Source organism: Hyla sarda, chromosome 9, assembly GCF_029499605.1.
Source record: "Hyla sarda isolate aHylSar1 chromosome 9, aHylSar1.hap1, whole genome shotgun sequence".
Lineage (NCBI taxonomy): Eukaryota > Metazoa > Chordata > Amphibia > Anura > Hylidae > Hyla > Hyla sarda.
In genome coordinates, this window is record NC_079197.1 from 138,990,800 (window position 1) to 139,002,871 (window position 12,072).

Here is a 12,072-nt window from a genome sequence, read left to right on the forward strand (position 1 = left end):
ATAAAAAAAATAAATAAAGGTGCTAGACACATAAAAATTAGATGTACATGGTCAGGATTAGGTACTGAGTGATATATTAAAAATTGTTTTTTAGTTGGATCTGATGGGTACACTTTAAACTCCAAACTGCAGGTGCTGGTTTACTGAGTCCCGTCTTTATTGTTGCACGATTCAAAGAAATCGTCAGCATCCTCCCGTCCTGATGCCAAAGTACATCTAGGCAATCCACAAATGCGCAGAAAATTCAATTTCTTAGCCATGAGCTTTCCGTGCTTGGACTAAAAATATAGACAGAGAGTCTGACACTAGGAGAACCCTTCTGGAATTTTGGCCGTGTGGGAGTATGGATGTTCCCAAGGGACCGTGGTGCTCACGTAAAGAAAAGCAGGTAGTACTGTAGTAAATTGAAACAATACAACAACACAACACCACAACAGCCCAACACCACAACAACACCACAACACAAAAAACAACAGCAACTGAACACAAAAAACAACAATAACACAACACACACAAAAAAAACAACACAACACAAAAAAACAACAACATAGTTAAGACCACCTCTTTGACATCACCACCCCCTATGCACACCAAATTTTGTGGGAAAGATTTTCAATGTACAATACATTATGCATAATGGCTAATTTCTTTAAGCTCCCTAAACCCCCCCCCCCCCCCTTTCCCATAAAATACCACTTTTTAATATAATTTAAGGTGGTCTTCTTTACGATGTCTCACTGTAATAAAAATAATAACCACAACATATAATGCATACAGAATGTAATAATATTTCCTCTTTGATTCACAGGAAAAGATTAATCCCAAAAGTGAATTCCACCTCACCAATTTAGTGAACAGTACTCTGCAGATCTTCTTTGCTGGGGTGGATACCACCAGCACAACCCTGACCTATTCTCTTCTTATTCTCCTTAAATACCCAGATGTCCTTGGTAAGTAAAGCCCTTTCCCATGATTTGCAATAATTACATTTTATATAATATAAAATTATATTATATAAAATATAGGAAAGGTTTTGTGTGCAATAGTTTAACCTCCTCACCAGTACCTCATTGTAGACCTTTTTTTTTTTTTTACTTTTCTATTCATTTATTTGTGCCTTTTTCAATGCAGGTAAACCCATTAGAAGTTACTGGCTTTAATGTCAGTTTCAGATGTGGTTGTCATTTTCTGGACCTTCAGCCCCAATTACTGCATTTTAGCTGAGGCCAAGATATATATGTTTGATTCTGTTTCTTGTGCACTGTGTACAAGACCATAATGTTAAACCCCATATAGAATCTGGCTGTAAATTCCCTTGTCATTCTATCTCATTACTTCTAGCCAAAGTCCACAAGGAGATTGACAAAGTCATTGGTCGGGACCGATGCCCAAAGATTCAGGACCGGAACCAGATGCCATTCACTGATGCTGTTATTCATGAAATACAAAGATTCATAGATTTGGTTCCAATGGGTATACCACGAAAAACAACAAGAGACATTACATACAGAGGGTACTCTATTCCTATGGTATGTTTCCTAAAATGTTTAGCTGTAAAGAATTTTGGGAAGTAACAGATGCAGCCAGAGACGTAGTTGGCATGCTACATCTATAGCAAAACACATTATGCTATAAGTGCACAAAATACAGGATATCTGTGTATTTGACAGATGTCAATGCTCCTTTACGTAGTTTCCATGAAGCCCTAAACTATTAGTATAGGGCACAATGAAAAGTAGCCCAAGGACAGCTTCATGCATCCCTAGCTAACTGCACTGTGCCCGACCTAAGGAATATAATATACTGCAAGACATGGTAAGTCAGTGCAGGATTACCTAATTCTGCTTAAGGGGGTTGCCCCAGCTCGTAATCCTGCTTTTTCTGGCCATACCCTGCCTCTTTGCAGTGGCCGGGAAAGCTGTAAGCAGCCGGTAAACAGAGTTACGTAACCAGAGTAGGTTGTAGGTATGCAATGTTTGCATAAATACCATTAACGTCAATGGGAATTACGCAAATTGCATAACTTGCCCACTTTGGCTACTTATGGCTTTTCCGACCACCTCCAGCTGCTGCAGTCAAGAAGGGGATGGCCAGAAAAAGCAAGATAATGAGCTGGGACAACCAACACCTTGGCTTCCTGGGCCATAAAGCAGAAGGGGTCCAGCAGAGAAATACTCTTTGTAGCCACTCTCCACTTTGACAATTTGATTAAGGCCCCAAATGAGAAACCCTTCTCTTTTAACTCTGAATGTGCTCAAAGGGTATTTAACTATAAGTATTCTAAATCAGATAAGACGCACCATAAATGTATGGGCCTGCAGCGATTCATGTCACGCACCGTGCCATATGTTTACAGTGCAGCTTTGAAGCGAGTGTAAGAGCTGAGCTCGCTTTATAGTTGTAGAGCTTCAGCAGCTATCAGCACCCAGGGACTCACCGCTAATTGGGGACATCACTGATTACGCTGATGTCCACCATTAACCCTATAGATGCCTGTGGATCTGGGTGGGCTCATCAGATGCCCGCAGTGCGATCGCCACCGGAGGTCTCTTACCTCTTCCGTTGTACAGGATGGCTGATGGCCTGCAGAGTCAGGCTGTATAAGAACGTCTATAGTACTGATTAGTACTATGATATTACATAGTACTGAACAGTACATTAATTATCCCTATGGAGACTTTAAAAGTGTAAAATAAAAATAAAATAAAAGTTTTCAAAATATATACAAGCCCCTCCCTATTAAATCAGAATGTCAGAACTTAAATACAATGTTAAATAAACTGCTCTGTGATTTAGTTAAACATAAAAAATAACAGATGCCAGAATTGCAGATTTTTGGTCACATCAGATGTCAGAAAAAATGTCCTCGAATCTGGTCTTTTATGTGCTCATGGATGAAAGCATATGTGGAACTTGTATATTCTGTACACAGCTGGGTAAAGAAGTAGGATGCAATATAAATTAAACAATGATATATTTGTGGTGCACCGCTGCGTTGAATGGCGGGACCACATGTGTTGCAGTGAGAGTGGTGGGATCAGATGTTATTAACCCGGGGGTTGGATGGTATTAACCACATGCCTGGATTCCCCGCTATCCCACGGGCTAGTAGTGAATAAAGAGTCCACTACCAGTTGAGGGTAAACGGAGGCTTTACTAAATAGAAGACAGGTGTAATTATCTTCACAGCTATGGCCAGAATTCCCAGAGAGGTGACCAACACCCAGAGGACCTCGCAGCTTGCTGGACCAATACTTGTAATAAACTTGACTTGTAATTAGAATTGACTTGTACTATGTGCAGGACTTGACTGATTTCAGTGACAGCAGACATAGACTTGTAGACTTACTGGAGAGTTGTAGCTTTGTGGTCTCCAGATGCTGAACACTTGTCCTGAGATCTCTGGTAGCTGCTTCAGCAAAGACTTAGATGTTATAGCTATGAGGACACAACTTAACCCCTTCCCGCAGAATGGCATATATAAACGCCGGGTTGTGCAGTGCGTTCGCGCATCCCGGCGTTTATAAATGACATTCAGTTAACCCGGCGATGCGCAGCATCGCACGGGTTAACTGGCAGAAGTCCCGCTGTTTCCAGCAGGGGACAACTTCTGCTTCACCCCCAGGACCATCAATTGATGGTCCTGGTCAGCGATCACTGTGATTGGTCCCTGTGGACCAATCACAGTGATCTGGGGTGAAAGTTCAGATCCCCCGCACTGCCCGCCCCTGGAAGTCGGGCAGAACGGGGGACGAAGGCTGCAGGGGCTCGCGGGGACCTGCGGCACACGGGGGGAACACGTGGGGACCGGCGGACTTACCTGGAGCAGCGGCAGGACCGAGGAGCAGCGGCAGGACCGGCCACGTGGACGAGCAGCGACGGGACCGGCAGGTAAGTATGTGGTCCTCAGAAGCAGCAGTGAAGATCTTCACTGCTGCTTCTAGGAGTCTGAAAACTACAACTCCCAGCATGCCTAGACAGCCTTTGGCTGTCTGGGCATGCTGGGAGTTGTAGTTTTGCAACATCTGGAGGGCCCCAGTTTGGAGACCATTGTATAATGGTCTCCAATCTGTGCTCTTCCAGCTGTTGCAAAACTACAACTCCCAGCATGCACTGACTGTCCAGGCATGCTGGGAGTTTTAGTTAAGCAACATCTGGCCCTTCAGATGTTGCCGAACTACAACTCCCAGCATGCCCTTCAGCTGTCTGGGCATGCTGGGAGTTGTAGTTTTGTAACAACTGGAGACACACTGGTTGGGAAACATTGTCTGTTTCTAACTCAGTGTTTCCTAACCTGTGTGCCTCCAGCTGTTGCAAAACTATGACTCCCAGGATGCACTAACAGACCATGCATGCTGGGAGTTGTGGTTTTGCAACAGCTGATGCAAGCCCCCCCCCCCCCCCGCCCCGCCACCCTCGTGAATGTACAGGGTACATTCACATGGGCGAGGCTTTTACAGTGGGTTTCTCGCATCTTGAGATGCAGCAAATTTTGCGCTGGGAAACTCGCTGTAATCCCCCGCCCATGTGACTGTACCCTAAAAACACTACACTACACTAACACAAAATAAAATAAAAAGTTAAAAACACTACATATACACATACCCTTACACAGCCCCCCTCCCCCAATAAGAACGTCCGGTACACCACTGTTTCCAAAGCAGAGCCTTCAGCTGTTGAAAAACAACAACTCCCAGTATTGTCGGACAGCCGTTGACTGTCCAGGCATGCTGGGAGTTTTGCAACAGCTGGAGGCACCCTGTTTGGGAATCACTGGCGTAGAATACCCCTATGTCCACCCCTATGCAAATCCCTAATTTAGGCCTCAAATGCACATGGCGCTCTCACTTTGGAGCCCTGTCGTATTTCAGGGCAACAGTTTAGGGCGACATATGGGGTATCGCTGTACTCGGGAGAAATTGCGTTACAAGGTTTGGGGGGCTTTTTCTTCTTTAACCCTTCATGAAAAGGAAATGTTGGGGTCTACACCAGAATGTTAGTGTAAATTTTTTTTATTTTTTACACTAACATGCTGATGTTGCCCTATACTTTACATTTTCACAAGAGGTAAAAGGGAAAAAAGCCCCCCAAAATTTTTAACGCAATTTCTCCCGACTACAGAGATACCCCATATGTGAGCGCAAAGTGCTCTGGGGGCGCACAACAAGGCCCAGAAGGGAGAGTGCACCATGTACATTTGAGGTGATTTGCACAGGGGTGGCTGATTGTTACAGCGGTTTTGACAAACGCAAAAAAAAAAAAAAAACACATGTGACCCCATTTCGGAAACGACACCCCTCACGGAATGTAATGAGGGGTGCAGTGAGAATTTACCCCCCACAGGTGTCTGACGGATCTTTGGAACAGTGGTCCATGAATATGAAAATTTGTACAGCCCACTGTTCCAAAGATCTGTCAGACACCAGTGGGGGGCAAATGCTCACTGTACCCCTTGTTACGTTCCTCAAGGGGTCTAGTTTCCAAAATGGTATGCCATGTGTGTTTTTTTTTTGCTGTTCTGGCACCTTAGGGGCTTCCTAAATGCGACATGCTCCCCGAGCAAAATTTGCTCTCAAAAAGCCAAATATGACTCCTTCTCTTCTGAGCATTGTAGTTCGCCCATAGTGCACTTCAGGTCAACTTATGGAGTACCTCCATACTCAGAAGAGATGGGGTTACAAATTTTGGGGGGTATTTTCTGCTATTAACGCTTGCAAAAAGGTGAAATTAGGGGGGAAACACACATTTTAGTGGAATTTTTTATTTTTTTTTTACATATGCAAAAGTCGTGAAACACCTGTGGGGTAATAAGGCTCACTTTATTCCTTATTACATTCCTCAAGGGGTCTAGTTTCCAAAATGGTATGCCATGTGGGTATTTTTTGCTGTTCTGGCACCATAGGGGCTTACTAAATGCGACATGCCCCCGAGCAAAATTTGCTCTCAAAAAGCCAAATATGACTCCTTCTCTTCTGAGCATTGTAGTTCCCCCATAGTGCACTTCAGGTCAACTTATGGGGTACCTCCATACTCAGAAGAGAAGGGGTTACAAATATTGGGGGGTATTTCCTGCTATTAACCCTTGGAAAAATGTGAAATTTGGGGGGAAACACACATTTTAGTGGAAAAAAAAATTTTTTTTTTACATATGCAAAAGTCGTGAAACACCTGTGGGGTATTAAGGCTCACTTTATTCCTTGTTACGTACCTCAAGGGGTCTAGTTTCCAAAATGGTATGCCATGTGAGGGTTTTTTGCTGTTCTGGCACCATAAGGGCTTCCTAAATGCAACATGCCCCCAAAAACCATTTCAGAAAAACGTACTCTCCAAAATCCCCTTATCGCTCTTTCCCTTCTGAGCCCTCTACTGCGCCCGCCGAACAATTTACATAGACATATGAGGTATGTGCTTACTCGAGAGAAATCAGGCTACAAATAGAAGTATACATTTTCTCCTTTTACCCCTTGTAAAAATTTAAAAATTGGGTCTACAAGAACATGCGAGTGTAAAAAATGAAGATTGTGAATTTTTTCCTTCACTTTGCTTCTATTCCTGTGAAACACCTAAAGGGTTAAAACACTTACTGAATGTCATTTTGAATACTTTGGGGGTTGCAGTTTTTATAATGGGGTCTTTTGTGGGGTATTTCTAATATGAAGACCCTTCAAATCCACTTCAAACCTGAACTGGTCCCTGAAAAATAGTGAGTTTGAAAATTTTGTGAAAAATTGGAAAATTGCTGCTGAACTTTGAAGCCCTCTGGTGTCTTCCAAAAGTAAAAACTTGTCACTTTTATGATGCAGACATAAAGTAGACATATTGTATATGTGAATAAAAAATTTTTTTATTTGTAATATCCATTTTCCTTACAAGCAGAGAGCTTCAAAGTTAGAAAAATGCAAAATTTTCAAATTTTTCATCAAATTTTAGGATTTTTCACAAGGAAAGGATGCAAGTTACCACAAAAATTTACCACCATAATAAAGTAGAATATGTCACGAAAAAACAATCTCGGAATCAGAATGATAACTAAAAGCATTCCAGAGTTATTAATGTTTAAAGTGACAGTGGTCAGATGTGCAAAAAACGCTCTGGTCCTTAAGGCCAAAATGGGCTTGGTCCTGAAGGGGTTAAAGAGAGTTGGTAGCTAAGAGAGTGAATTAAAAATGGCCACCCCTTTATATAGTGGGGGGCTGGACTAAAGCCCATTGGTCAAGCTGTGGGTCATAGGTTAAAACTGGTGCTCTCTGGGAGTACATGTTGTAACAAATCATCTAACTGCATAACATAATATGTGACTAACTTACACACACAGGTTCTTGAGACCTCCACAGGTCCTATATACTATCTAGGCATAAGGATCCTGTCTATGCTCTTACAGGCACATACACCACATTTATTAAATTAACAGGAGAACAAGGGGAGTCCCTGCAGAGGAGCCCCCAGGTCACTGAGGGACTCAACCTGACAGGGCCTACAGGTAGTACAGGAACGTGTACCTGTACTGGGACATGACATATTTATTAGTATATAATGTATTTTGGCATCTGCCTGCAGGGCCCTTGCAGCAGTGCCAGTAGATAAATGATATTTTAAATTAATAAAATCCAAATAAAATAAAACTTGTAAAAACTTGTATAGATAGCTTAAAAAAGTCCGTATTGTGCAATCTTGATAATAAGCAGCCTTTGTGAATGTAATAATATACACTCTGTAGTCCAGTGGGTAGAGTCCGTGAATTATGTAATCCGTGTGGCTCAAAGAGATTTGAAAGTCTTATGCAGTAGTTGTGAGAATGTACAAAGATTGGTGGTTGCAGGACAGTGTTGCTCACCTGTCCTGACGTGGTCCCACGGTGCTCTCGCTACTTACCCACTGCCGCTTCTCTTTGAGCCACACGGATTACATAATTCACGGACTCTACCCACTGGACTACAGAGTGTATATTATTACATTCACAAAGGCTGCTTATTATCAAGATTGCACAATACAGACTTTCTTTAAGCTATCTATACAAGTTTTTACAAGTTTTATTTTATTTGGATATTATTAATTTCATATATAATAATCTACTGGCACTGCTGCAAGGGCCCTTCAGGCAGATGCCAAAATACATTATATACTAATAAATATATCATTGTTTAATTTATATTGCATCCTACTTCTTTACCCAACTGTGTACACACTATACAAGTATCATATATGCTTTCATCCATGAGCACATAAAAGACCAGATTCGAGGAAAGTACTCCCCCCCCCCCCCTTTTTTTTTTTCTTATAATCGTTTTTTCAGGTTGCATAGGGTACGCGACCTTACACATTAGTACTAATCTGGCACAATAGAGCTACCTCTCCTATTGTATATGTCAGAAAAAAATGAATAAAAAGCAATCAAAAAGTCCCATCAAAACAAAAATGGTAGCGATACCATGGATGGACAGATCTTGGCATAAAAAATAGCCCTCATACATTCCTTTATACGTTGTATAAATTGTATTGATATTAACCCTTCCCGGTCGGGTCAGCGTTATAACCTGGAGATGCCCGCTGCTATCTTGACTAGTCCGTCATTTAACTGGTTAAATACCAAGATCATACAGATCAAAACATTTAAACATTCAGTACCGCTATTCCCTGGGGTCTAGTAGTCACATAGCATTACATTGCGGGAAGACAATGTCTTGCTGGGGAAGCTTGCAGACTTACCTCTGCTCTTTTGGCTTCCCTGGCTCGGTGATTGCTGAAGTCTGATTTGGCAGCCCTTAGCAATCGAGCGCAGATGGTATAGATCAGTGTAATGCTATAGCAATAGGGGGGGGGGGGGGGGGCAAAAATTTTAAAAATATAAAAACTATTTGGTATTGTCATATTGTCATTTGGCATAATTATTAAACTGAATATAATTAAACAGAACTCTTAAGTTATGATGTTACTGATCCTACACAGTGAACATCGTAAACACAAAACAATTGTACACTTCAAAATTGATGATTTTTGTTACATCACATCCCAGAAAAAACTTAAATCACTTATAAAGTGATCAAAAAGTTACATATACTTAAAAGTTGTACTGGTAAAAACTAAAGCTCATGCAAAAAATAAACCCTAACACAGCTCTGTAGGTTGAAAAATAAAAAAGTTATAGGGGTCAGACTATGGCAATGAACAAACCTTTTTTTTTTTTTTCTTCTTCAAGTTTTTTTTTATACCATAAAATAAATAAATATATAAAGAACTCCAAAAAAAGCAGCATACCAAATAATAGTGAGTGATCCCAAATTATTCAAAAATGTGCAGGAGTTGTTTTAGCTGGCTCACCCAGCCAGCTTGAAAATGGCTGGGTGAGCCAGCTGGAATGTCGCCTGCACATTTGTGAATAAAGACCAGATTTTTTTTCACTACCTGGGAGTGCTGCTGTCTATGTATGCTATCTATCTATCTATCTATCTATCTATCTATCTATATATATATATATATATATATATATATATACACACACACACACACACACACACACACACACACACACACACACACACACACACATATATATATATATATATATATATATATATATATATATATATATGGTGTCTCGGTACCCAATCCTATCCGGTACCTTTGTTTATGGGTCCCCATAGCCAGAGTCCCTAGGACATCGGGGTCCTTTTGTATAGTCCACCCCTAGTCACCTCTCACCCCTACAGTCATTGCTCTAATCATATGCTCCTTATTTGTGGAAGTTTAATTGTATAAAATGTATATAAATAGTTAATTACCTGTGGGAAGTGTAGCAGGACCTGTGGGTCACGTGATCAGGTGAACTCTATGGTATTTCTACTTGAGGACCTTTGGAGGTCCTTGTGACGTAATGCACTCATTTCCTTTGTGACAATGAGTAACAGATGGCTGGACCAATCAAAATGGCCCCGCCCCTGCCCATATAAGGGTGCGGCGGCCATTAATCTCTCTCTTGGTTCCTGGCTGTTGACAAGAAAGGATCTACGCTGCTGTCATCAGTGAGTCTAGGCCTTAGCCTTGCGGCGACGGCTGTTCTATTCCAAATTGTGAGTGTATCAATCCCTAAACACTCTGCAAGACCACCGGACCTTATCTATCCCCTAAATCTGGACGGATCTTCCCTGAATTCAGAAACTATTGTCTAAAGTCAAGGTCCGCAACATCTGTCAGTCATTGAGGTATATGGAGATTGTTTGATTGAGACTGTTACTACTCTGTGGATGTACCGCAAGCCGTTAAGTAAAGTTTATGCAAGTTCAGATTCAGCTACCTTGTGGACCTTCAGTCTTTATTCTTATGCACCTATCGTTACTGGGATGGGCGGCGATAGGCCGGAGAATCATCTCAGCATACTAACCCTCAGCCTGGCGTCACGAACTACAGGGTTAACATTAACCCCTCATTTACCGAAACAATACCCCCACTACCAAGATCCCCCAAGGGCTACCACAAAAGCCTTTTTGGCGTTGCACAAACAAGATACGGGTGTGTGCCTACTACAGTCGCCATTAGTGAAAGTGTACTCCCCCCAAGAACTTAATTCATGTGCTGTAAACCGTGTTTCTGTGTACAAGAACGGTGCTTGTGGTGCACCATACAAGGGGGCCAAGAGAAAAGTAAGGGGGGAGGCGAAAATTCTGTTACAACTAAGATGTGTAAACTGCGCAACGAGTTCATGCTGCGATCCTTTGGTCCGGTCGGCACAAGCGGAGCCGAACTGCTTCCGGAAAAGCGCGCAAAGAAAGCCCGCGCTGTGCCATGCCCCGCCCCTGGGCATGGCCACCAAGTTGCTGTGTCGCAGCCAAAAGGGAACTCAGAGATACCGGAGTCATTTCTGGAGGGACCGGAAGTCGGGGCTGCACCGATAGCGTCCTTCCTGCCCAGCGCCATTTTGGAGAAGCCCACTATAAAAGACGCCACGCACAGCGATCCCTTCAGTCTGCACGGAGAGCCAGAGAGTACAGACATTGCGAAGAGCAGCGTTCCACGTGGTGAAGTTGGCAAAATGGCACCGGAAACACGGAAAGTTGTGGCAGTCGCAGCCCAACTTTTTCAAGAACTTGCTGACCGTCTGCAGCGGTTGTCATTAGATGAAGAGGGGGCCTGCCATCTTCCCCCACTGCCTGATGATGATTACGATTGGCCAGAGACAGCTCCAGCGGAGAGTGCAGGGACACCTGGAGGTGCATCACCGGTGAGATTGTCCCCTCACCACAGAACCTGTGGCTCGTGGGCCGAGATCCCGTCGGAGGAGTCTGCTGTGAGTACCCTGCCAGAGGTGGCCTATTCTTCCTCCTCCAGCCCTGAGATCATTCCTCGATCAAGCTTGCCAAGTGCACGACCGTGCTCACCAAAATTACCGCAATGGGTGTTCGGAGATGAGCCGGAGTTGATCGAGTACATGCACAGAGTACTTCAACCATTACCTGGGAAGCCACTCCCACCAATCCCAACTGCAGAAAAAGAAAGAGCCCGTCAAGAAGCCGAGCTAGCCGAATTGATGGAAAAGCTAAAGGCCCGACACAAAGAACTCTATGCCCCCAAGCACGTGCATTTGCCTTATGAAGAAAAAGTGCGGTATCAGGGAAATACCAAAGAAATGAAGGCATTGTACATACATAAATGGGATCACCCCCCAGAAGGGGAGGAGCCATTAGAAAGAAGAAGTGCAACTGTGGCCAAGTTCGATAAGGTCAGAGGTTATGGGGCACTTCTTGACTGCCACACTGGGCAGACCATCCTCGTAAACCGGCGAGCAGTGCAAAGGCCATATCTCCATAAGAAATTCTACACCTCCCTAGAGACACAACACAAACAACAACAACAGGACTCGACCTACCAAGAACTTATCAGAGTCAGGAGTGAACTGTTAGAGTTGCTCAATAAAAAACACCGCCACTATAAACAGTTGACGGGTAAGCTATTCTATGAATGGAGCAATAAATCAGGGAAGATGTTGGCGAGAGCTCTCAGGGCAAAACACTCGACCCTCTTTGTTTCCTCCAGGGGCACTTCTACCCACCTCACACCAGAAATACTAGAAACTTTCAG

The 12,072-nt window shown here is 43.1% G+C and overlaps 1 protein-coding gene across 2 annotated transcripts in view; it reads left to right on the forward strand.

Annotated features, from left to right (window-relative positions):
* Nucleotides 1-12,072, forward strand: part of LOC130291489 (cytochrome P450 2G1-like) — a 72,318-nt gene that overhangs the window by 42,296 nt on the left and 17,950 nt on the right. For both annotated transcript variants that reach the window (XM_056540239.1, XM_056540238.1), the window contains 2 exons: nt 809-950; nt 1,342-1,529. In XM_056540239.1, coding sequence (XP_056396214.1) covers nt 809-950; nt 1,342-1,529 — 330 coding nt within the window. The remainder of the gene's footprint in view (nt 1-808; nt 951-1,341; nt 1,530-12,072) is intronic.